Below are 26909 nucleotides of genomic sequence, written 5' to 3'. Positions count from 1 at the left end.
AAATGTCTCCCTTATTTTACTGAGAGAGAAAATGAAGCAAAGGGAAAGACCTTATGGTGAATTGTTGAATAACCTAAAGTGCCTGGGTGGTTTGTACTGAGAGCCTGGGTGGCTGTGGATGTCTTGTTGGATATCACATTTCATTCCTTTGCTGATGAGGGAAGAGTATTTCAGGCTCAGTTCAAGCTCTCAACTAACAGATACCTTCTGTGGCCTCTGGAGATGCTTTAGCCTGTCCACTCTCACAGAGTTCCAATAAAAGAGTAAATAACTTCTCTGTTACTGTAAACATGTGCACATTCCTTTAGTGTGAGAAGTGCGGGCTAGTCACAGAAGGAAGGATCTGAGGGCTAGTTTCTTTTCTTATCTGCCTTACAAAATAGCTGACAGAAGCAACTTTCAGGAAGGAGGATTTGTGGGCTCACAGTTGGAAAGGGCACAGTCCTTCATGATGGTGATGGAAAGGAAAAGAACACAGTGGCAGGAGCGGGATACCAGGACCCCATGTGTCTTACTGGACCAGAAAGCAGAAAGAGATCTCAAGATGCCACTGGATCCTGGTTATAACCCATGTGCCATGCCTTGTGGCTCTACACCTGCCCCTCACTTCCTGTGTCTATAAGGTCTCACAACCTCTCAAAACAGTGCTAACCCCTGAGTGGCAACTGTTAAAACATTTGAGCCAAAATCAACATTTCACATGCAGACCAATGCACTATGTATACTATAAGCCCTCATTTTCAATAAGATATGATGTGAATGTACCAAAATTTGGTACTTTAACTCATAATTTGGTAATGGAGATAGTTTCCTTTACTTCTAAATCAAATGAGCTAATGTGTATAAACTAACTAGAACATTATTTCAAATAAAATATTCAGTGTCCTATTACAATAGGGTAAAGTAACAACTATTAAAACACAGTCTCTCTATTCTAGGAGTTTAACTATTTGATAGACTATTGGAGTTTATTACAAATATTACTCAGTTACTCAAGAGAAACCATTTCAGCATACTGTGGTGCTGTGAGTGGAATGTTCTGGACTTTGGGCTAACATAGGCCTAGCTTCTGTTTGTGAGGACTATGTCCTACTTTATGAAGTTGTAACATGTTGGTTGCACATCTAGTGTTTTGAACATCCTGAATTGAATGCTCTGTGATTTCCAGGCAGATGTTGACAAGGCTGTGAAAGCTGCGCGACAGGCTTTTCAGATTGGTTCCCCATGGCGCACCATGGATGCTTCAGAGAGGGGACGCCTGCTGAACAAGCTGGCTGACTTAATAGAAAGAGATCGTCTGCTGCTGGCTGTGAGTATTAACCAATGCCAACAACAAGATACACAGGAGAGTTCCCAAGAGCACTCACTGCTCAAACCAGCTAGTTGATTTACTTAAGAGAACACATGGACAAACATCCTGCCTTTTCTCTAGAATTTCTTAAAAGTGTGAAAATATTACTCTAAAACAAATTTTATTTATATCCACCCCAACTTTTTTTTTTACAATGCCTCCTTCTCCTGCCATGTATCTATTGACAATTTCATAACAAAGAGAAGTGATTTTCATTTTCATGGGTCTAAAAGAATTAACAAACTAGAAACCAGGTTTAATATTGAGTAGAATCATAAATCGGAGGAGGAAGAGCTTTAGCTATTGGATGATCAACATGTAGAATGTAGGGATCCAAGGAGACCTTTATAGTCTGAATGAAAAGAGAAAGAAGAGAAAACACTGCAATCCCAGAAAGCCTGGAACTTTATATTTTGGCAATCCAAATAGTTATGACCGTGTTGCCTAAACAACCATCACTGAAAGCTGCTGAGGAAAATCCATAAATCCATGGTGAAAGATGTAAGTGTTAAGTGTGGATGAACAGACTTTCTATCTGCAAAGATTATGACAATGATAACTCAGGCATCAAGAATGGTTGCAAACACCAGATTGTCTCTACCATTGGCTGGCAAGTGAGATCCTGTTAGAACTCTCATATGACAAGGAGGCTACAGATCATCGTCACAGCTGTGCACCTGTGAAACTGTGCCTAGTGTATAGTTGGAAGGAATTCAGAATGTGACAGAAAGAACACAGGGTCAGACAATCAGAATCTCATTATCCTTCCTACCAGGACCTTGCTGTGTGACCATAAACAAGTTATTGCACTCTGTTTTAAAACCAGCTTAGTCGAGATGATTTGAGATTCCGTATAATTACAAAGCTCTCTTACATAACTACTGAAAATGTTGACTATATACTTTTATTTTTATTCTTATAACATTCCATGTATTTATATAATGGATATTGATCATATCCATCCATAACTACTTCCTACAAATTCCTCCTCGTATCCCCGTGCTACCTACTGCCTACTTTTTACATCTTCTTTTTACTCTTATTAGTAAACTTCAGAGTCCAATTATGCTGCTCATTCATACATGAGTATATGGTCCTTCATTTTTATTTTAACTTAATTCATGTGTATGGGTGTTTGGCCCTCATGTGTGTCTGTGTACTATGCGTGTGACTGCTGCTCTCAGAGGGTAGAAGGAGACATAATACCACATGTTACTAAGATTGTGGATGATTGTGAGCTATTATGTGGGTGCTGGGATGGAACTAGGTCTTCTGGAACAGCAGTCCACAATCTTAACCACTGAGCCATCTCTCTAGCTACATTGAGCAATGTTCCTAATCTAATGTTCTTGCTGAGACTGTAGCCTGTGGTTTGTGTTGGTTTTTTAGACAATGGAGGCCATGAATGGTGGGAAAGTCTTCGCCCATGCATACTTGTCAGATCTAGGAGGCTGCATAAAGGCACTAAAGTACTGCGCAGGCTGGGCAGACAAGATCCATGGCCAAACAATACCAAGTGGTAAGTATACCTAGAAAAAATAGCAGGGATGGTGAGAGAGGCAAGGCTACCATTACAGAGATGATGCTTTCAAACTCTGATAAAGATGTCAAATAATAAAGCAAAATTATTTTCCCCTTGACTTTGAAAAACCACATTTCTGAAGAAGAAAATACTATTGTGTCAACATTTCTTCTTGTTATCATGAGGAAAATAAAACTGTGGAGAGTATAGATAGCATTAAAGTAAGAACCTTATCATAGAATTAATTAAAAATTCAAGTGAGGTGTCTAAATGCCCAAACTTTGCAAACCTGGCTACTGAAATTACTTATTTGTGCTTCATTTCCATAACAACATTGATATTCTTCCTATAATGTAATTGTTTAAGAAATTCCGTCCAGAAAGAGGCAGGTATGCTTACCGGTGCCCTTTTAAGCTCAGTGTATTTAAACAAACTAATTTATATTAACATGTTTCAAAACACACAAAACAAGATGAGAACATATTTACTAGCTGAGTTCAAAGGTTTGCATTGAAGTGTTTGTGCAAGTGTTACTCAGGGTACCTATAGCAGAACAGACGCATGAAAAATATTTGAAGTGGAAAAAGAATCAATTTGGTAATAAAATAGAGGGTGAGATTTATGTCTATAACTGGAATGACTTCAAGAACTTAAATAGTCCACTTCCAGTTCTGACCCTAATATGCACTTCCAGCTGGAGGATTCAGTTTGAGAGGTGGTCATCTGTAGTTTGAGTTTTCCTGCCTGGCCCACAGACGGGACAAATCTCTCTCACCTGCCAGTCCCACAGACGCTCAGACCCGACCAAGTAAACACAGAGACTTATATTGCTTACAAACTGTATGGCCGTGGCAGGCTTCTTGCTAACTGTTCTTACAGCTTAAATTAATCCATTTCCATTAATCTATACCTTGCCACATGGCTCGTGGCTTACTGGCATCTTCACATGCTGTTTGTCATCGTGGCAGCTGGCAGTGTCTCTCTGACTCAGCCTTCCACTTCCCAGCTCTATTCTCCTCCTTGTCCCGCCTACACTTCCTGCCTAGCCAATGGCCAATCAGTGTTTTATTTATTGACCAATCAGCAACACACTTGACATACAGAACATCCCACAGCAGTCATCAGGAAGTAAGAAGATAAGGAGGAGACAACAGAGATACCACGAATGGGCCTCTTTTGTGGCTCCTACTCCACTCTTAGAAAACATAGAAGCTTCTTAAAGTACTCATAGGTCTTGACAGGAAACGTACTGTGGTGGTAGCAGTAGGCTCCTGTGAAGGAAGCCAGAATAAAACACAGAACAACAAAATTCTCAGGGTAACCACATCAAAGTAAAGCACAGGAGTAGGCCAAACCCAGACGGCAGAGAACCACATTTCACTTCAAACACTTGTTTTTCCTTGACTAAAAAACATTGCATTTATGTTTGATAGGCAAAAGGAAAACCAACTATTCCAAGTCTGTAGAAAAACTGCTTACTCTGTGGAGATATTTTACTATTTTAAATCATTTACCATTTAAAATTTGGTGCTCCTGGGAGATTTGAGATGCTGGAAACATTTGCATGTGTCTCTGCCCTTACCCAGAGAGATCCTCACCTCCCAGCTCCTTTAAGCATCACTCTGTGAACAAGGGTGACGTAGAAGGCAGCCACTTGGAATACAAGGAACAGAGAGAGTTAACTGCCTGTTATATCTTTCCCCATCTTGTCACTTATTTTCATATATCTCAGTCTTTAGATTCAAATTGCTGTTTGAGGGCTCCATTGTTTATGTTATTAACCTTGTTGAGAGGATATTTTGTTTCCCTTTTGCTATTCACTGTGGGGATCCTCTCATATCAATCTCACATCATCCTGCCATGGGTGTATCCCACATTTGCCTTTAATGAATGGTGTGTCTGCTATGTTTTTCAGATGGAGATATTTTCACTTACACAAGACGTGAACCTATTGGGGTGTGTGGCCAAATCATCCCTGTAAGTTCTCCTTCATGACTCCCAATGGGGGAAATTCCATTTGATCTGAAGCCCATTACCACATGAGTGACGCTTCTGTGGTGGTTATGTGTGAAGTAAATTCAGTAAGCATGTCTGCCTGAAGCACATATTCCTGTAACTGAGCACCTTAGATATGAGCTAGCTGGTCCAGAAACCCCTCAATATACTGCTGTACCCTTTGAGAGTGTTTTAATGTTGCCTAATAAGCCCTAAGTGTTTATTGAATGGGTTGTTTTGGAAATTGTGCTATGTTCTGGTTTCATGAGCTTTGCTTTGTAAGTATATGGCAAAGGTTTGTCATGGTTCATCTGTGCTGGGACATTTCAGTGGGACACAGCATGGCCCAGTACTCCCAGCACTTCTGTCTCCTCCTTGAGACTTCCCACAGTAGACAGTAACTACAACAAGACTGTTCAAATCTTGGAAAATATCTTTTGATTTAAATGGAAGTAATAATCTCCATGACAACTGGAAGAGTGTGTGGCCTGGATTGTACCTTTAAATAGCAAGTTTGGGTACTCAAAGGTCTTCTGCCTAAAAAAATCATGTTCTGGATGTAACCAGATTTCCTCCAGGATTAACACAGGGCACTCGTCAGACACAGCTGACATAGCTTAAGAAGAAAAGTCAAAAACAGTGAAATGTTCCAAAGTTTTCAGAATGACAATGACTCCTGTTTAGTGTGATTGAACATATCAATGTATTTCATAGAACTGTTTAGTATTTCAAAGGCTTTAAAACACTCAGACACAGCTACATCACTCTAGCAGCTAGGACTGTTGGCTAATTGAAGCATTAGCTTCCCCTGTTCTGTTCTCTTGTTCTGGGGATCTAATCCTGGGCCTCACACATGCTAGACAGGTGTGTGCTTTGCCACAGCCCTGGATTTCTCAATTAATCCTGAAGACATCATCTAAAGTAGAGAGGACTGTTTTCAGGACTCACAGGTGGTAAATGCATTACATAGAGACATGGCCTATGGGTTTGCTGAGATCCGAACTCAAAAATTCACCCACTGGATGTGAACTTCCTTTGCCTTTAACAATATTGTTTATCTTGGGCTAAGCACAGCTCTGTGTTGTGGAAAACACATTCAATATGCCCATGGCCTGGTTTTAGTCTCTAGGATCCAAAAAGTAAAAATGAAGTCTCCTAGGCACTATATATACTAAAAGATATTATAATTGAGCAAATTCCATTAAATGTGATCTAGGGAGATATAGGGAGAGAATGTCATGTCTTTTAAACCATCTGTAACCTTTGACATGCTTAATTATATAGAAAAACATAAAAGAATGTCTTCCTTGTAGAATAAGAATTCAAAATAACAGGACTTGACTATAAATTTGGGAGTGTTTTCTATATGCTTAGTTCAGAACATTTATCATTTACTAGTTGCTTTTAGCAATAAACCTAAGTGAGATGTGCCAGATACTTACACAGAACTTAGGGGTTTTTATTCCACATCTATCAGGGCAGGTTGTTTTAGAAACTGTGGTTTGAAACAATGTAAAGAGTCCATTGTTCAATTTTGCTCTCTAGTGGAATTTCCCATTGGTCATGCTCATTTGGAAGATAGGCCCTGCCCTTAGCTGTGGGAACACCGTGATTGTCAAGCCAGCAGAGCAAACTCCTCTCACTGCTCTTCACATGGCATCTTTAATAAAAGAGGTGAGTCTCCAGAGTCTAAACATACAAGCAAATTCAGAGTCCCCTGTTTGCCTTACAGGCCTCATTCACACTACTGTGAGCTTCATTGTTCACACATGGCTCCTGCCCAGTCATGCAGATGAAAGCAGCAGGACTACAGGCTGGGACTTCTGTCAGCCAGCACAATCTTGTCTCCACCTAAATAATGAGGCTTATAGGGAGTCACCTTGTTGTTCAAGTCTCCTGAACATAATTCCTGAGGAAATACAACATTCTTTCACTTGCTGAAATATTTGCTGCCACGGCTGCACTTATAACTGGCCTGCTTGCTTCTGTGAATTCCTACAGTTATTTTAGTTTGAATATGGCTGAAGAGGCCACTGCGCCAATACACTTGCTGTAATATTGGGCCATATTATGCGAAGAATACGTATAGCTGTTCATAGTCACTTGTCTATCATAGCTTCATTTTCATTTTCTTTCCTGTTCAAAGTGCAAAGAATACATGACACTTATATTTAATTAACCAAAATGTGTGATTTCACCCTTTAAAAACAACTTACTGGTTTGGGGCCTTAATATCCTACCAAAAACTCTAAAAGGGCAACCTAGAATTTTGAAATCTGAAACAATGTCTTCAAGATATTTTTCATTTTACATTAAAATGGACAACATTTTGTCAAAATGAGGCATTTTGATGCAAATATCTTGAAATTTTAATATGTCCATCAAATTAGTGACTCTGTCTTTGTTGTTTTCAGTGGGGTAGGAATTACTCTGCACTATCATCCTGAGAAGAGAGGCTTTGCTTATGTGGTGTCTGACTGATTAAACGATATCTCAGGGGTTTGTAACTTAGCTGCTCTGCCTGGGAAGTCAACAGTGAAAAACTGAAAATGTGACCACTCTTTCGATTTTTATCTTTGCTGATGATTCTGAATGCCTTCTTTCTATATATACACTTTATCATACTTTTCTGGATCCTTTCTCAATGAGTTCTCCCTTCTGACATTTGGTAGAGCTAATCATTGGAGCTACAAATCATTGATGAAATATTTGGATTTAGGAGAAAGTGTTTCTCAATAATATCACTTTGGAGTACATTTTCATATGGAAAAAGAAAAGAAACAGTAATAATAAAGAACAAATATTTAGTCGGGCAGTGGTGGCACTTGCCTTTAATCCCAGCACTCGGGAGGCAGAGCCCGGAGGTTCTCTGTGAGTTTGAGGCCAGCCTGGTCTACAAAGCGAGATCCAGGACAGGCACCAAAACTACATGGAGAAACCCTGTCTCAAAAAAAGCCAAATATTTAAGTGAAATTTTCTTGATAGAAAAATTCATAAGGTTACAATAAGGAAACAGCTTCTGTCATGTACTCACCTGTGTTACAAATTAAATTCTTCATCTGTTGACTGCTTGCCTCTTAACTTGCAGGCAGGGTTTCCTGCTGGTGTGGTGAACATTGTCCCTGGTTATGGGCCAACCGCTGGGGCAGCCATCTCCTCTCACATGGACATTGACAAGGTGGCCTTCACAGGATCAACACAGGTAGTGTCAATCTCCTAATGCCTCATCTCTAAGGAAAAAAAGCAGGCACTCCGCAGCTGTTTCTTAGCCAATACTTCTTAAAACAAAATTGCCCTAAATGGTTTGTTATTCTATCCTTGAAATATATTTATCAAGCACAAGTGGATGAATTTAGGATAAAAGAAAGTTTTCAATGTGTTTATTACTATCTCTTAGAAATATAGTCTCTGAGCCAGGCCGTGGTGGCGCATGCCTTTAATCCCAGCACTTGGGAGGCAGAGGCAGGTGGATCTCTGTGAGTTCGCAGCCAGCCTGGGCTACAGAGTGAGTTCCAGGAAAGGCGCAAAGCTACACAGAGAAACCCTGTCTTGAAAAACAAAAACAAAAAAAAAAGAAAAGAAAAGAAAGAAAGGAAGAAAAATATAGTATCTGAGCCTGTCAGATGAATGGTAAAAAGTATCTGGTATATATATATATATATATATATATATATATTAGTTTGACCACAGTGATTTATATGAGTGAATGTAAGTACAACCACTAGATTAAGAAAATTAAATAGCAGAATTTCACCCTTATCATCTTACTTGGGACTGTCTACACATCATACCCTGAAAGGGAGACAAATTTTATTTCCTTCAATGTTTCTACTGAAGAACCTGTGTTCTGTGTGCTTGTTTTCACCATGGATTGGCACACAGTTGAAAACCAGGAACCAGCCCCCAAACACTATAAGACGCTGCAGGTGGAGGACGAGAAACAGGCTTAGAAGATATATTTCTGGATATTGCATGGCTTTCTATTATAAACAAAACGTGTAGAAATGATGCTCTTTTAAGCAAAGTCACGTTTGAGTCACCCTACTTGGTCGTCTCCCACATTATCAGTTATTCAACAGAGAAGATGCTGCATGCCTCATTGGTGTGGGTAAAAAGTGAACAAGAATATACCTGACAAAGCAGCCAACCCTACAAAAATTAACAGGATGGAGGAGGTGAACAGATATTTACAGGAGATGAAGGAAAGGAAAACTCACCTGAAGCTAGATGGGTGCCAGAACTTGCTGGGGGCCTTGAGGAATGGTTTCTGTTTTAACTACTCGAGGACTGAGAAGCAAGAAGATCATTCTTTAGAATGAGCTGAGATTAATTTGATTTTCTTATAATCACAGTTAGTTGCTTCAATATTTTTTTAAACTTCACAGAGAGTTGAATTGATAAACATTAAATTCTATTTTCATCCTATTTGTGGCCTTCTAGAACATGTTTTCTTTGTTTTTCATGGACAATAGAAAAATAGTATATGGGGAAAAATCTGTGACTGAGATATGGCTTTTAAAAAAAAAAATGCTGTATTCAGGATTTCCTGTGGGGTAAAAAGATGTGAGGATGTCTAAAGCATGCGTCTGTAATGGTAATGATGTAGGTTGATATCCTATCAGGGAAGGAAAAGCCAGGCAGATAGAATCTTGGGATTTCCCATGCCCTGCCATGGGGAACCCATGTTCATTTCTGGGTCCAAATCCTATGCTGACTTCTCCAGTCCATCTGTATTGAAGGCTTCTGGTCCTGACCTCAGATGTAGCATGAGTGCTCAATTGTTGTAACTGATCCTGAGTCGTGCACCAAAATAAACATGTAAATTAGGAGATCAGGCAGCATCTGGGCTCAAATCCCAATCTAACTCTCTAAGTACTATACCTCTAAAATGTTAGGTATCTTTGCCAAATTTGACTTTATTTGAAAAGCAGGCTGCAATATCTGCTTTTCTCAATTTTACGTAATAAAAAATGAGAGCCTGTAGACTAAGACATTTAGCACCCCTCTGAGAACTCAGAAAATGTCCTGGCCACTGTCGTTTTCCCAGGTTTGGGTTTATTTGTGGGAATCTGCTCCTCTCACCCGACTCCCCCGTGTTCCCACACTGTCTTGTTGCTCCTATCTGAAGTTCTAAGAAAATCATGAATTAAACAATGTTTCCCTCTGTGTTCCCACAGTCCGAGATTCATAATCATGAGCATGTGTGTCCTTGTGGCTTTATCTCTTCCTCTTGTCTGGCTAGTTTCACAGACTCTTTTGTTCAGGGTTAGCCACAGAATGGTGTACAACTACTTCTAAATAACAAAATGGTAACAACATGATTTTAGAAGCCACAATGAGGGAAAACATAGCATTAGTCCAACACAAATGCTCTGTGGAAGCTTGTTTATTCGTTTTTCTTGAGGCTTGTTACCTGACTTATACTAAAGGTTCTGGACCATTTTTAATCCAGAAGCAAATGATAGATTGCTTTTGTGGTCACAATAATAAAACAGTCTAACAAAAACTTTAATATAATTTAGATATTAAGAATTTTAAATAATTCACTTTTAAGAAGAACTGTAACCACACTGTTTAAGACATATTTTCCCAAACATTGGTCACCTCTGCTTCACACGGAATGCAACAAGAAGATGAACAGTTTGGATTTTTGCCTTTCTCATTGTCTTCCTTGGGGAAACAAAATTTTACTTTTTTGAAGTAAAGGGATGAAATCATGAGATAAAAATTACATGCTTGTTTTCTGGGAAAATTCAAACAAGCTTCAAATTGTCTACCTGAATGTGCAACATATACAAAATCTTTATTCCTCCCTCATATTTCTAACCAGCTTTTCTATTCCTTCTTTTGCTACATGTAACTTTAGAAATTTTCTTCTGGTATTACTCCACAAACCAAGACAAAAGTTAGCTATGCGAGCAGAACTTTTCTACTAAACTGATTAGGGAACTCCAAAAAGATAAAATTTGTTATATACAAAATGGAAATGTCTTAAATGAAAATAGTCACAAAGACTGTGCCACAGGGACTCATACAGGGACACATGGTCAGAAATCAAGTAAAGGACAAAAAGGGAGGAAGACCGTAGCTATACAGGGACACACGGTCAGAAATCAAGTAAAGGACAAAAAGGAAGAAAGACCGTAGTGTAAAGAGATTTGGGGAAGGCAAATTTCAGGTAGGGCTTCCCCAGGACGTGACTGGTTTTTGTTTATTTCTATTCATCTAAGCTCAGGAATTAAATTTAGACTTAAAAAATTATTAATAAAATCAAAATCTTAGTAGAATGATTATCTTTTCTGTAACACACAATTGAAATGCAGTATCCACACAGAAATGGTCTCTACATTCGGTTGCAATAGGAATGTTCCATTAAAATCCAACATGTAGAATAGTACAAGGAACACAGGGAGTTAAAGAAGCAGAAGATAATGGGAACCTCAAGATACCAGGGTAAAGATCTTTTCAGCAGAATGTGGTTGTGGTGTACATAATGAACTACACGTCATTGTAAAAGCTGGATTTAGAGATGGAAAGCAGAAACTATTGTTTAGAAATTAACTTTCAAACGAAAGAATCCAAAAACAGCAAATAAAATAAAAATAAAATCAATGTCTTTTTGTAGATGAAGGAACTAGGTAAGGAAGAAACCAGAATGGCAGGATTCCAACTAAGGGCAGGAAGCTCACGGAGCTCAGAGCCATTGTCTTTTCTTCTATGTCGACTGTGTAGAGTGAGTGACATGTGTAGGAGAAACAAGAGCACAGCACCCAAGAAGGCAAGGGGGGAGGAGTACCGAGATCCATTAACAACTAGCATACTGTGATAAACGCACAGAGATGTAGAAAATGGCAGTCTGTTGGGAAATTTTTTGCAGGTATGTATGATACCATTTAGGGTATTCCAGGTGCCTTTTCATGTGCTTCTTTGGGAGACCAGGGAAAAAGAATCATGTCCATCTAGAGTTCTCAGAGAAGAGCTCAAAGAGAATCTGTGCTAAGAGATGAGCCCAAAGAAAGGAAGAACTGAGCTCTCTAAAAGTCACCAGCGGGATGAGAAGTCAATACTAGAGGTATTTCAGGATCTTTCTGATAAAATACAGAGCAGAAGTTCTGATGAAAATGAAAAGTAAACTCTTACCAGCCCACATGTGGAAGTCAGCTCCCACAGTTGCTGTGTCTACTCTCCTGTCCACAAATGTGACTTGCCTCACATTTGCAGATTTGATGGCAGAGGCTTTTACACCTGAAGGTGTCAGATCTTGAGCAACACCATTTCATGGTTCTTCTAAATAAAATTAATTGGCGGTGCAAATGTCCTATAAGTGGAAAGTATTAAATGAACCTATCTACACAGGAACAAACTAATCTTCCTCCTCTTCTGTGATGTTTGATTTCAGGTTGGCAAATTAATCAAAGAAGCTGCAGGGAAAAGCAATCTGAAGAGGGTCACCCTGGAGCTTGGGGGAAAGAGCCCTTGCATTGTGTTTGCGGATGCTGACTGTGAGTACAAGTCCCCTGTTAGCATCTCATCTTCTTCCTCCTGATGCCTGATAATGTCACAGTCACCTGGAGTCTCAAAAGTGACTTTGTCTCAAGGTGTAAGGAATTAAGTAGAGTCTGTGGTGACTCTGGAAACCTTTTAAATTGTTCCATACATTAGACAAATTAAACAAAGATAAGATTTTGTCCTGGGTTGGAATAGCTTGCTACTTCCCAGTGTCAATCTGAGGTAGTATAAATGGACTGCGTCTAGGGTCTGTGATGTGATTTTGATAATTCCATATCTTTGTATCTTTAATTGTGTTGAGGACATGAGATACTTGAGACATTTGGGCCAAAAGAAGTATAGCTGTCAGAAATTTCGTAATTACTTTTTGCCTTCACTCGGGATCATTTATAAGAAGAATAAATAATATTAAACTTGTTTAAATAATTTCTCTTTTTTTCCAGTTAATGTTAGTAAAATTGAAATATGTTATCATTAGGATGTGACTGCACCCATAAAATTGCAAACTACTCTGGTTTTACTAACAAATGAAATCCTCAGGTTACTTCTTATGTAGGAGTAATTTCACTGAAATTCATGGTCAAACATTCCTTTTCCTTTTTCTTCAATAGTTGCATAATTACAATGAGATTATAAACACAAATAGTGCATGAAATTTGCTATTGTCAATGTTGTGATCCTCACTGGAGATTTTAGAACTTACTTCCTGGTTGCTAGTCAACACACCACAAGGTCCCTAGTTTATCACTCTCTAAACTCTCCTTACTATAACTGAAGCAGTTACTATTGGCTCACAGATTGACACCCCACTTCTATAATATTGAATAGAATATTTTTCATTTAAAAAATACACACACCCACACAAACACACACACACCCTTTTTTTATTAGAGCCAACAGTATTCTAGTAAAAACTCTAGGCACACTGTACCACATAAACTAAACAGTCAATTTATAGGCATGTATGACACAGGCTTTAGATAGATTGGAAGTGTTTTGCTTGAGGAAAATCCATATGGTGAGTGATGGTTCTGAATGCTAATAGGATTTTATTGTTATTTTCAGAAAGATAAATTTTTCCATTGACCAAAGTATATGAATGTCTTGAAATTATTTAAGGCAACAGGTAGTTTAGTTTTCATTTTTTATATCTAGCTAGAACCTAAATCTGAAAGTAATCAGAAATAGCTCAATCCTTAGAAAGAGTTATAAAATTATATGCATTGCTGTTTGTTCTTGAAATCCAATCTATAGTCTTAGTAAGGTCTGTGTTTGCGCTGTACTAGCATCTCTTTCCATGTTCTTTTTGTTATTATTTCATTGTAAATAAAAAGATCACCAAGATTATTTTGTCATCTGGCTTCTAAGAGGTAGAATATGTTGACTCTGTGTCTATCTGATGATTCTTCTTTTTTACCATAGCACCATTTTTCATCTGAGAAAAATATAGATTTTAAAATTTTATTTTGATTTAGATGTTGTATCATGGGGAGGGGTAGCAGATGAGTATGAGTGCCTCCAAAGGCCAGAAAAGGGCTTCAGAGGTCCTGAGGAAATAGCTACAGGAGACTGAGACCCATCCCTCATGGACACTGGGAACTTAACTCCAGTACATTAGAAGAGTTCCAAGTGCTTATTACCACTCAGCCATCTCTTTAGTGTGTGTGTGTGTGTGTGTGTGTGTGTGTGTGTGTGTGTGTGTGTGCACATGTGTATGCATTAGAAAATATTTCTTCTCTAATGTGAATGTTTCCTTTGCAGTGGACGTTGCTGTTGAGTTTGCACACAATGGAGTGTTCTACCATCAAGGCCAATGTTGTGTAGCAGCATCCAGGATTTTTGTTGAGGAGTCAGTTTATGATGAGTTTGTGAGAAGAAGTGTTGAGCGAGCTAAGAAGTATGTTCTTGGAAATCCTCTGAACTCAGGAATAAATCAAGGCCCTCAGGCAAGTATAAATCCTAAAAATAGACAAGCATTTCCAATATAAGAATAAAGAACCACTTAGATAAATAGTTTTGATAGAGTTAACTTTACCTTTTAGCTATGCACTTTCCTAGTGGATATTATTAGCCTGATCTCAAATAAAAAGAGGATAATTCCCAATAGTAAAGAAATTATTCTAATTTTGTGTTGGTGAAATTTTTTATATGTCTAGAAACAATTACTAATTTCTCCTTCAAAACCAGTCTTTTGCTTCAGCAACCATTCCACAAGTATAAGCAGTCAAGCACTCCTGAACCCTCTGCAGGGGCCTCAGTTTCTCTAATGTAATGATATCAGAAGCGTTCTTGAAGATCTTGGCTTCTGGGCTCCTGGCATGCTTCTCCCTGTAGTTATCAAAACCCAGTCATTCCATGAACACAGATTAAGTTGTCACAACAAGGTGAAGAGGATCTTATAGCTGAAGTTTTCCTGTGTCCCACCTGGCCCATGGTCAGGACAAATCTCTTTCACCTACCAGTCCTGCAGCTATTTGGACCCAAGTAAACACACAGAGGCTTATATTAAAATTGCTCGGCCATTAGCTCAGGCCTACTGCTGACTAGCTCTTACATTTAAACTAACCCATAATTCTTATTTATGTTTAGCCACGTGGCTTAGTACCTTTTCTCAGTTCTGCCTTCACCTCTTGCTGTATCTGGCTGACGACTCCTGGCTTAGCCTTCCTATTCCCAGAATTCTCCTCTCTGCTTATCCTGCCTATGCTATACTTCCTGACTGGCTACTGGCCAATCAGCATTTTATTTATCAACCAAATCAGAGCAACACACATTCACAGCATACAGAAAGACATCCCCAGCAGGATCTATTGACATTCAGTGAACAGAGGAAGGGACTCTGCTGAACATCCAACAGTGCATAGGAAAAACTTCACAACGATGAGCTTCCTGTCCCCAAGAGCCAGTAGAGCTGTTCCTGAGAGCTGTGCTCTGAGAATGGACATTGACCTTGGAACTGTTATTCTTTCACATTAACTATGATACACTGTTTCTTACTATTGAGTTGGAACAAAACCTTGTTCTTGAGTTATTTAATAGCTATGAACCAAATTCAATTAGGAAAAAACTTAGGGGACATTACTACTAGCTATCCGTTGAGAGAGGACCTTGAAAAAGCCATTAATCCCAAAGAGAACATGGTCAGTGGTATCTTACAATTTATCATATAGATAACTTGGAAGAAGCTCTTAGCATTTCTTCTTAGTCAAAGTACCCATGTAGGAAGTGCATAGGACAAAAGCAGTGCCCTGAGATAGCTGGTAAGTGAAGTAATTATCTGCATCATCTCGGGCTCATTATATATTTTTTATCATTGATTTCAGTAAGTATATAAAGGTAATTGGTGATTTTTATGATTGCTAATTCTCAAATCCCTATTTGAGTTGATCTGATAGTAAAAAAAAAAAAAGATGTAATTCTTAGTATTTTTGTTGTGATAGCTTTTCTTTCTAAATATATAGGTATGAATATATGGTTTCCAGAGATGAACTTGTATCTTTTTGGTTTATATGATTTTCCAACTCATAAAACTTAAGGAATCAGAAAATTATCACAGTCAAACAATCAATGCATATATTTTACCAGCATTATAACATCGTGACATTTACCAATTCGTAGACTGTTCTGATAACTGAGTACTATTATTAGTCCCATGATCTAGTATGATATACCTCAGCATTTCCTATTTCTGAAGCAAATATTCAAGGACCAGATTCCCTAGGAGTATTCTTTGGTCAAAGACAGAGAAGCACTGTGAGTTGGGAAATATATCTTGAAAAAAAAAAAGAACTGAAAATAGTGATTTTTCAGGACATACACTGATAAAATTCTGAGACTAGAACAGAGATTTACATGGAATTAAAGAATCCCTGACTGTACTCCGACTCCAGAGTATCTCAGTTAGACATATGTACATAACAACTTAGCCTGGCTATAATTATCCAGTATGTAGTAATGTCAGTGTCTTGACTTTTAAACCAACCCCTGGGATTCCACAGTATACTACAAATGAAGATTATCTTTGAGGGATGTTCTTTTGAGTATTGCATACTAAAGATTTTGGAGCAACAAGTTGACAAATACTGTGCCAAATTTTCTCAACTAGTAACTGATAGTAGCTAGCATTTACTCTAACTAACTGTAGAGGCTGAGTTAAGTGCAGTTGGAAAGCACATCATACAAGCTTTTCTGATCCTTTGAATACTGAGAAGACTGGCAAAGTCCAACAATGTAAAGACTGTCAGTTGTCAATTCAAGACAGAAAATAAACCAGTCCCAAACCTGACCCCCTCTTTTTAGTCCCTTGATCACTAATTGTTCCATTGAAGTGAACCCAGTCATACCTCAGGCAGGCTATTAAGACCAATGATGGTGAATACAAGATTTACTCAATAATTCAACTCCCCCTACTGTGAAAACTAGAGTAATAGGAAACCCATACGTCTCAGCAAGTGGGCTGAGTGTTCAGAGTTTCTGATATTGCCAACCAGAAATTTGATCTCTTTTTAATTCTTTCTTATGCAAAATATTATTTAAAACATGATGCTTCTGTGATAACTATCATGTTACTTAGACATGGTCCATTTAATGGAGCAGGAAGTTGGTAACCATTTCTTGTTAGAAACAGGGATGCAACTTACTGCATTGAATGGAGCAAGACCCCAACCTGTGATCATACATGGTATGAAAGGGCAGCCAGATCAGTAGAATAACCCAAGAATAGGCAGATTCCATCTCTGGAGAATAAAGGTCTCCTACAGGCAAAAGTATCTGCTTCTCAAGTGGCATAGCCACTGGACCTAAATCAAAGCCCTCCTTTTCCTATCTTTATCTCAGTAAGGACCAAGTTTCCAGGCATATGTGCTAAATCATTAACAAACTTCTTCCAAGGTGAATAAATGACAGCTATGTAAAAGCTTCATATATTTCTACTTTGCCAGTTGCTGTGCTTAGTAAATGTACTAAGTTTACAAACCCTTAAGCTCTCCGTCCTAAGAAATTCAGAGGAAAGACACACCCAAGGATGAGGAGAATGAGCTGAACCTCTGCCGAACTGACAGACTTAAGAGAGTATCCTGGATGTTGGTATCATTTAATGCGGCAATTCGTAACCTGTGGGTTGTGACCATTGGAAAACGCATATTTCGGATGATCTGAGGAACTGAGACACTGCTTAGCAGTAAAATTGCAGTTATGAAGTAGCAATCAAAATAAATTTGTAGCTAGTGTTTCCTAAGACCATCAGAAATATGTGTTGTCTGATGATTGTGACCCCACAGGTTGAGAACCACTGATTTAACGATTTTCATTTATTTTCCTTCTCCTTGTGATTTCTTTTGATTAGATTGACAAGGAACAACATGATAAAATACTTGATCTCATTGAGAGTGGGAAGAAAGAAGGAGCCAAACTGGAGTGTGGCGGTGGACGCTGGGGGAACAAAGGCTTCTTCGTTCAGCCCACAGTCTTCTCCAATGTTACTGATGAGATGCGCATTGCCAAAGAGGAGGTAATGCTTCCATGTGGTTCTGTTTCTGGGCTTGCCATGTTCTTCTGTGTTTAACTTTTGTGTCCTCCTAAAACTCTCAGCTCCTTGAATAGCATTCCCCTGAAACAGTTGATGATAAAAACTCAAGTAATTTTTGATCATGACTAATTAATCAGTGAGGAATCCAGTGGGCCTATGAATAGTTTGTATCAAACACAGAACAAAGTCCACAGTGGCTTTTATAGGTGCTCCATTCACAGCCTTAAAGGAAAGGGAAAGGACCCTGTCATTTGTAAAAATATGAGTAAGTGTACACATGTTGTGTTACATATGCCGGGCACTGAACAACATACATTGAATGATCTCACTTATAAAAAGAACATTAAAAATATGAACCTCGCAGAGTAGACTGGGTTTGTAAGGGAAGTGGAGCTGAGTTCTGGGGAGCACAGCCTACATAGGCCCAATAAATATGGTAACCAGATAAACCACATATAACTAAAAGGAACTAGTGTGCAACTGAAGTAGTAATATACATCTTGATTATGAAGGCTTTTACTATATGCAGAGATATGAGCATTTGCTTGAAACAATGAAAGTGTTATGTGCTACACTACAATAAGAAGATATAGTGACTCAACTATACAGAATCATAATTTCCCTATGCAATGAATTTATAATCATGTCCCTGATATGACAGAAGATTGAGAGGTTATTTTCTTTACATCTCCAATGTCAGCAAATAAGGAGAAAAGGGGAAGATTCAGCTTTGCAAGAAGAGGAAATAAATATAAACAACAGAAATAAAACACATGTGTGTGGATCATCTAACACACTTAGATTGTTTGTGTCAATTCACTCCTCAACTGCTTTTGAATTTCTGCACTTATTGGCTAATTCTTCTTTGATTACAGCTGTTGTTCTTGTAGACCTTGATTAACATGGATACAAGAACAATAAAGCAGAAAATCGTTTTTATTCATGGAAGCATTTATTATGTCCCTATAATGTGCGCACTAGAACAGCTCATTTGCTGCTTCAAAATAGGAGCCCAGAGCCTACACTGTGTCAGTTAAGTTGCTACATCTCCTAGCAAACTCACTTGTTTCCTGGTTACAGTATTCACACTGTTTTGCTTCACAGTTACAGGGTCATAAAAGAATTTAGAACCCCAACATCTGCCCCAGCCTTCAGGGAGTTGCCATTAACTGTCCCACATCACTCAAATAGACTCAGAACCAGAAAACCACTTGACATCTCTGAGATTTTGCCAGCCATGCTCATATTTCCCAGGAAAGTATACTAACATTCCAAGAAACCTCTCTTTCATTTAATTTTGATTACTATCCTTTCAAATACAGGAGTTTAATATCTATGAGAAAACCCGGTTGTTTCTTCTTACCTGTGGGGTGAGATACAGACTGAGATGTGTGGGAGCTTTATTGACTAGATTCCAGCAGAAATGAAAGACTGGCTCATACGGGAGTAATCAAGTGTGATGATAGTCACTGCCAGGGACCTTAGGCTTTACTTAGTGCAGAGTGATTCTGGAGTTAGGCTTCAGGTAATGAGTCATTTTGTTTGGTAATGGTGTATAGTATTGAGTGACACAGGAATAAAAAAATCTGTCCTATATCACACAATACTTATAAATACAAAATGATGCAAATGGAGTAGAATGGCAGATGCTTAAATCAAAGAACTCTGCTATTTAAAGCATAAACATTGTTCTCAATCATTGTCTATTTGTTACTCTTAGAGCAAAGGACTGTTTTCTTGCTCTTTCTGTCTTGTGCAGTAACTTGAACAATGAAGAAAACTAGACTTAGGGTTTAAGATGTTTGAAAGAAAATCATGCACTTAGTGACTTAATGTTTGGTCCTTATATTCTGGGCAGTTCTATCACAGCATGTAGGAATAAATGCTGCCATGATGATTGGTGTCTGCTACACAGAGAATGTTACACATGATCACAATATGTTTCCATGTTCACTGGTCATGGTCATCTGTTTTGATCCTTACGTGTAGGTCTGACATGAGAAACAATATCTTAGCCAATGCACAATGGTTTCTAGGGAAATATATGCAGTGTATTTAAAATATACTGTTAACCTATTTTTGTGCCATTCTTGTGTAGATATTTGGACCAGTGCAACAAATCATGAAGTTTAAATCTATAGATGATGTGATCAAGAGAGCAAACAATACTACCTATGGCCTAGCAGCAGGAGTCTTCACGAAAGACCTGGATAAGGCTATAACTATGTCTTCTGCTCTGCAGGCTGGGGTAGTGTGGTAAGTGCATCTGAAGTAAGGGGTGCCCTTCCTATATCAGCCACATGGGCAGGCTGAGTTGACCTCCTCTAGACTTCAATTTTTATTTGAAATTATCTGACTGACTAGAAAAGTAATTGTCTTATTTTTTAGGGCAAATTAACTTTATCCAATTTTTCCAAGTTACCTGTCTTAGACATATTATGGATGTTACTTTGTACATTGTAAGAATTATTAGACAATTCCAAGGCATATGGCACTATTTTGAACAATGGAGATAAAAGAAAAAAATTTTTTTCAAGTTTAATTATGTTAGACAATGTTTTGGTGCCTTATGTATGCCAAAAGTTAATATTGTTGTTGCTGTTGTCATTATTATTTTCCACAATGAATTCTGGACCTTGTGCTTTGCACAGTCAAGGCAAGTATTCAAACCCTCAGCCCCGTCTCCAGCTTTATTATATATACAAAATGTTAGACTTGAACTTATTGAGTTGGTGACTCTGTTTTTGAACTCACTCTTTGGTCCAGATTAGCCTTGAACTTGTCATCCTCCCGTTTCAGGCTCAACAGTAACTGGGATTATAATTCTGCATCCCAGGCAAAGTGGTATTCAACTTATATAGTAGACTCTTACTCTGGGATTTTTTTTTTTAGATATGTCATTTTTTAGAAGAACATAATAAATTTTGTGAAGCATCCACTACACAAATACATAAATGAATGAGTTAATAAGTAAATAAATACATGTAACATGATTTTGACCATAGCGGATATTAGTCAAACATCTCAATATATCTTGGGATTGACTCTGGGTATAATTCTTTTAAAGAGTACTTTCTAAACTTCCATGTAATTATACTATTATTTTAGAATATATAATTGTTATAGAATTAGCATTAAGCACCATTTCAAAGTCTATTGTTTCTTGTTTTGATTATGATGCTTTCTGATAGTTAATGAAAACAATCAAATTCTTTTATCATATGGCAAATATGACTATTGATTAATATATATTTTTACTATAATAAGCACACTAGTAAATTCAGAGTTACTATATCACATATGTTCATCACTTATTCTTACTGAAGGCTTATTATGTATCATGTACTTCAAATAGCATATTTTCTGTGTCATCTGACAGAGTTCAACAGCCCCATAAAACACCGCTTTCTCTAATATAATTTCTATAAAGTAATTGTTTACAGCCTGCAAATGGCACTGTCACTACCCCTCCCCTATTACCTTGATCTTCCGTTGAGCCGCTCTTTAATTCTAGTCATGCTTTTGTAACGCATTTCTCCATAGAAACACTTGATTTTTTTTTTTTACAAAATCTTATTAAAATGATAATTTGGTCCAATCTCTGCCAACACTTTTGAGTAATCAATATATCGACCAATTAATGAAACCAACTGTGTATTATGACACTTATTGCAACTGCTAAAGAAGTTTGATTTTAGCCTGGTTAAGTCCATAAGCATTATAAAGATGCCTACTGAAACAGCAGACAAATCCCAGCCTCCAGCAAAACAGATAACTTATTTTCAGTGCACGTTAGCTCTTCCCTCTGTTGTGATCCAGACAAATCTTGCTTTATAACTTTTCACACTTACAGTAGTACTATTTATTTGTTTCTAGGTAATACACACATTTGCTTTCTGCATTCTAAATTACAGCACTGCTTTTTTTTTCTTTTATTCCAATGAGTATACTATAGTGCGAATTCTAATTGGTCTTAATAATAAAAACCTGGAGTCAGATATAGGGGTAAATGCCGAAAGATCAGAGAGACAAAGGAGCAAGGCATAGCCACTTATAGGGCCAAATTCTCATCCTGAAAGGGGCAGGCTCCTGTCTCTACCCACCTTATATTCCCTTCTCTGTCCAGCCATATCACTTCCTGTCTCCACCTCCCTATTTGCTGAGATTAAAGGCATTTGCCTCCCAAGTACTGGGATCAAAAGCATGAGATCCCACATGCTGGGATTAAAGGCATGAGCCTCCACTGCCTGGCTCCGTTTCTCTTTTAGAAAGGATCAATCTCATGTAACCCAGGGTAGCCTTGAACTCCTGATCTTCCTGCTTCCTTCTCCCAAGTGCTGGATTAAAGGTGTATGCCATTACTACCTAACCTCTATGACTGACTAGTGGCTAGCTCTGCCCTCTGATCTTCAGGCAAGCTTTATTTGTTAGAGCACAAACAAAATATCACCATAGTATATTATACTGAATAATAAAGTTTTTAAAAAGACCTTTAATTCTTTTCATTTCTAACTTTGTAATTATGGGATACGTTAAGTATTATCTATAATGTCCTTCTCTTCTTTGCTTAAGGGTGAATTGCTATATGGTCTTGTCAGCCCAGTGCCCCTTTGGTGGATTCAAGATGTCTGGAAATGGACGTGAACTGTGAGTAAAAATCTGTATTATAAACATATTTTTGTGAAAAGGATTATCACGCCAAGGAGACTAGTCCATTTTCACCACCTTAAGTAAAGTATGCCTGCATTCTTCCTTAGAGTTTCTTACGACTGAATAACATTTAAAATTTTGGAAGTACTCCCAAAGTGCAGAAAAACAATAACAGGAGGAATATACTTTATTAAGTTCTAATTGTCCATAAAGGACCTTGATAAGTACCCCACCTTGGTAGCTGAATTGTTGCCTGCTCTTAGGATTGCCTATGATATAAGTGACTATAAGCCATTTGGGAAACTTTCAGAAAGTAAAAAGATAAACTGGCAGTCTAGAGATGCTTTTGAATAAATGTGAAAACATTCTAGGTATTTAAGTATAGCCCTTAAATGAATTAAAGTTGCCTTATCCCAAACTAACATGCTTCTAGTGAAGTCTACCAAAATACTAGTGCCTGTGTTAAACAAGGCATTTACTGCATAATGTCTCCAAGAATTACTGAAGTGACTATCTCTAATGACCCCCGAGAATTAGATTGTGGATTATTCTTTAATCTTAGTATTTGGGAGACAGAGACAGGCAGATCTCTGTGATTTCAAAGCCAGCATGGTCCACATAATGAGTTCAGGCCATCCAGGATTATATAGTGAGTCCCAGGCTCTCTAGGATTTCACAGTGAAATCCTGTCTCAAAAAGGTAAAAAAAATAAAAAAAGGAGAGGGCAGAAAAACAAAATTAAATCAGATGGAAACAGATGCCCCAAAGAGCCAAAATTAGGGATATACAGTTCCCAATGTGTTCAATGGTAATCTGGGGAGCCCAAGCCTTGATTTCTGAATCTGTGGTCAGTCTGGCACTGGAACAGGTTAAGTGGCAAAAATCTAGCACTTTGTAATCTTACTCACTTCACATTTGTTTACTTAATTCACTTGGGAATGTTCCAAATTTAATCTCTCTCTGTACTTCACAGGGTATTGCTTTCTTCAGTCAATTAATAAAAATGGGAACATATTGGTGAAATTATTAAAGCCACTCCACGTAGTTAAAAGGAAGATTTATTTAGTGGGTAACTTACAAATGAAGGGATAGGTAGGTCACGGGGTCTGGAGAAGGTGTATCTCAGTCCAGTGGTGTTCTCTGGAGCTCTGCTCGGTCAGCCTCCATCATCTAGAATCCAGGAACAGAGAGAGCGCTGGCCCATCCAGATCTCGGGTCTCCAGGCACCTCCCTTGGTCCCGCCTTGTAGGCGTGGACAGTTGCCGAAGCCTCAATAGGGGTTGGAACTTCCAGATCAAAGCTGGAATGGCTACCCACTACAGGAACAGGGAGATATTCATAAATATTGTGTTTAAAACAAGAACTAGAATGATTTTTTATTTTACTTGATTATATTTGTCAACTCTAGCAGTTTCCCTGAGACTTTATTAAAGTTAATTTCTCAGCACAGAAGGGAAAGCAGACATGGCCTGATACTATAACACTTTTTCACATATTTCATGTTCTGTGACAACAAGCTTGAGACCATGCAGAAATTTAGTGGAAATGCAGTCCCAGACCTCATCCAGAGCTGGGCATGAGAATCAGCAGCATGTGACAAAGGCCCAGTTGATGTGTGCAGTGAGGACTTAGAAGCACAGAACCAGTAAGGCATGGGAAGTAAAGAACTAGTAAGGATTGAGGCATAAACTTTCTGAGCTAAAAAAATAAAAAAAGAACTGTAAGTAGACAATCCTGAGTTCTGTCTTAGAAACTGTACATGTACAAGATCCTAAGAATGTCAACTTCAATGTGACCACAATTACACATATGATTCTGCATTGAATGCTGAGTGAAATTGCAGTTCTAAATATAATGGAAAACTTATCAAAATCATGAGTTACATTATCTACCTCTGGAGGTAGAGTTTTCCTGCCTGGCCCACAGTCAGGACAAACCTCTATCATCCGCCAGTCCCACAGCCACTCAGACCCGACCAAGTAAACACAGAGACTTATATTGCTTACAAACTGTGTGGCCGTGGCAGGCTTCTTGCTAACTGTTCTTACAGCTTAAATTAATCCATTTCCATTAATCTATACCTTGCCACATGGCTCGTGGTTTACCGGCATCTTCACATGCTGTTTCTCATCGTGGCAGCTGGCAGTGTCTCTCTGACTCAGCCTTCCACTTCCCAGCTTTATTCTCCTCCTTGTCCCGCCTACTCTTCCTGCCTAGCCAATGGCCAATCAGTGTTTTATTTATTGACCAATCAGCAACACATTTGCCATACAGAACATCCCACAGTATACCTCTTTGAGACAAAACACTTATTAAAATACTATCTTTTAATAGAATTTAGAGAGCTGAGTTGAAACCCTTTAGTTACTATGAAAAAACATTCTCATTGAAACCTTTAAGAGGCATTTTCAAAACTTTAATTACCCACAGAATAATCAATGTAAGGAGATCATGTTTCTAGGGAGGATAAGACATCCTCTACATATAGAGGAGAAGGGTTTCAGGAGCAGTGCTGGTAAAAAAGGACCAAGATCCTGCTCTTCTGCAAACCTGTGTGTGCATAGGTATTATAATGTTGAGAATGGTCCTATGAGTGTGTAATTTTATCTTCTCGCCAAAACAATGCAGAGAATAACTGAGTGCAGTCTGCCTAGACAAATCAACTACCAGGTGGAAAGAAACCATAATTTCCAAAATTGGTCCGGGGCAAAACCCTGATTAAAAGTAACTGTGGTACCTACAGATAGATTCCTCTCAGATACTGTTCACCTGGGGTTGACTAAGTTAAAGTTTCCTGAATGTATTATATGAAATTGATTAATAGAGAAAGCCCACCTCTGCTAAAATCCCAAAAGTCTGAATCAGTATAATCTTTAGTTTCTTTTCTCCCTAAAATTATATACAATCAATCCAAAAGATAGAAAACTCCACCAAGAAAGATTAGAAGTTTGTTTTGTTCAGAGTCAAAAGACCTTGTTAAAACTCCAGCTTCAGAGAACAGAACACCCTGAATGAAAGTGGACCTTAGTCATTCTCTAGCTGCTCACCACTACTGCGACAATGCAGATGATGAATTCAGGCTCTAGTGCAGATGGTGGATGGTCTGCTGATCTTCAGTGACCATACAGTACAACGTGAACTATACCTCTCTTACTTATCGATCTGATAAAAATCTGACCAGGTTGAATTATAATTCAGGTCATATGGTCAACTAGATTAATGTAAATAAAGAATATTGTCTGTGAAATTAAACAGTGCAGAATTATTTAAAATAAAAGACTTATTAGAATATCGCTCTCCATTGGAGAATTTATATTTGTCATGAAGCCTATGGTCAACTAGCAACTATATGAACTATTATGTATTCAGTGAATATTTTACATTGTCTCTACTCAGATAAGCAAGAAAAAACTTGCACCAAATTTCCAGGGATTATGTTTGGTTTACACTGCAATACTCAATCTTGTTTATATACAATTTTTCTTCCTTCTCTAGGGGTGAGCATGGTATTTATGAATACACTGAGCTCAAGACAGTTGCAATGAAAATCTCTCAGAAGAACTCATAAAGAAAACAGCAGAGTGAAGAGAACCCCTTCAGTAATGACTACACATCTCCTATAGTCACCAGTATTGGGGTGTTTTCCTGTAACTCTTTCTTCTATTGATTTCTTAAACATAAGTGATTCATCAGTATTAATGTCACACATAGAAAACCTGTAGCTTAATCTGAAAGAATCATTAACCTTCTAATATGTGACACCAATTCATATCCTAGATTGAAAGGGTAGATTTAGGTGCAAGCTCTCTGTGACTGTCATGATCACGTGCTTTCCACTGTAGCTACTTGCTTAGAATATTTACTTGGTAAAGAGGACCAGTCATGATTTAATCTCTGTCCCTCAGTGACTCCTTGAATTACTCAACACGCATAATGACTACAGAGTAAGTTGCTCTGTTCCCTGTGGTTATCCCCTCTGAGTGTTGTGAAATGTTTCCTAGAATGCCATGCCTACTTGTCAAATGAAATGCCTCGCTGGAATTAGAATGTAAAGCTTAATAAAGGCACTCTTGCATGATTTTGTTTCTCTGGGATTATTTTGGTTTAAGTTTGGGTTATGATGATAAACTCTACTGGTCAGTCAAAAGCATTAAATTGAGTGAATACATGCAATGCAAAACAACAACAACAAGTTCAATCTACCCCTCCTCAAAGGGGTAGTAAAAATTTTACTTTTCAGAATAATCCTTGAAATAATGATAAAGAGTTGAGACAGACATGATTAGTAACTGATACTGAATGCCTTCAAAGTTCTGAGCAGATGTGCTGTGCCACTATAACACTTAATAATTGTT

At 38.1% G+C, this 26909-nt stretch overlaps 1 protein-coding gene across 2 annotated transcripts in view; it reads left to right on the top strand.

Annotated features, from left to right (window-relative positions):
* Nucleotides 1–26632, top strand: part of LOC128094032 (aldehyde dehydrogenase 1A1) — a 127301-nt gene extending 100669 nt beyond the window's left edge. For both annotated transcript variants that reach the window (XM_052712080.1, XM_052712079.1), the window contains 11 exons: nt 1169–1309; nt 2741–2870; nt 4789–4850; nt 6414–6542; nt 7957–8070; nt 12268–12370; nt 14139–14323; nt 17722–17886; nt 20003–20160; nt 22477–22551; nt 26050–26632. In XM_052712080.1, coding sequence (XP_052568040.1) covers nt 1235–1309; nt 2741–2870; nt 4789–4850; nt 6414–6542; nt 7957–8070; nt 12268–12370; nt 14139–14323; nt 17722–17886; nt 20003–20160; nt 22477–22551; nt 26050–26122 — 1269 coding nt within the window. In that variant the 5' untranslated portion in view covers nt 1169–1234 and the 3' untranslated portion in view covers nt 26123–26632. The remainder of the gene's footprint in view (nt 1–1168; nt 1310–2740; nt 2871–4788; nt 4851–6413; nt 6543–7956; nt 8071–12267; nt 12371–14138; nt 14324–17721; nt 17887–20002; nt 20161–22476; nt 22552–26049) is intronic.
* The last annotated feature ends 277 nt before the right edge of the window (nt 26633–26909 follow it).

The sequence above is a fragment of the Peromyscus californicus genome, unplaced genomic scaffold (assembly GCF_007827085.1).
Source record: "Peromyscus californicus insignis strain IS unplaced genomic scaffold, ASM782708v3 Scaffold_4__1_contigs__length_199733344, whole genome shotgun sequence".
Taxonomy (NCBI): domain Eukaryota; kingdom Metazoa; phylum Chordata; class Mammalia; order Rodentia; family Cricetidae; genus Peromyscus; species Peromyscus californicus.
The sequence above is the reverse complement of the archived record's forward strand: the minus strand, read 5'-3'. Positions and strand labels throughout refer to the sequence as shown.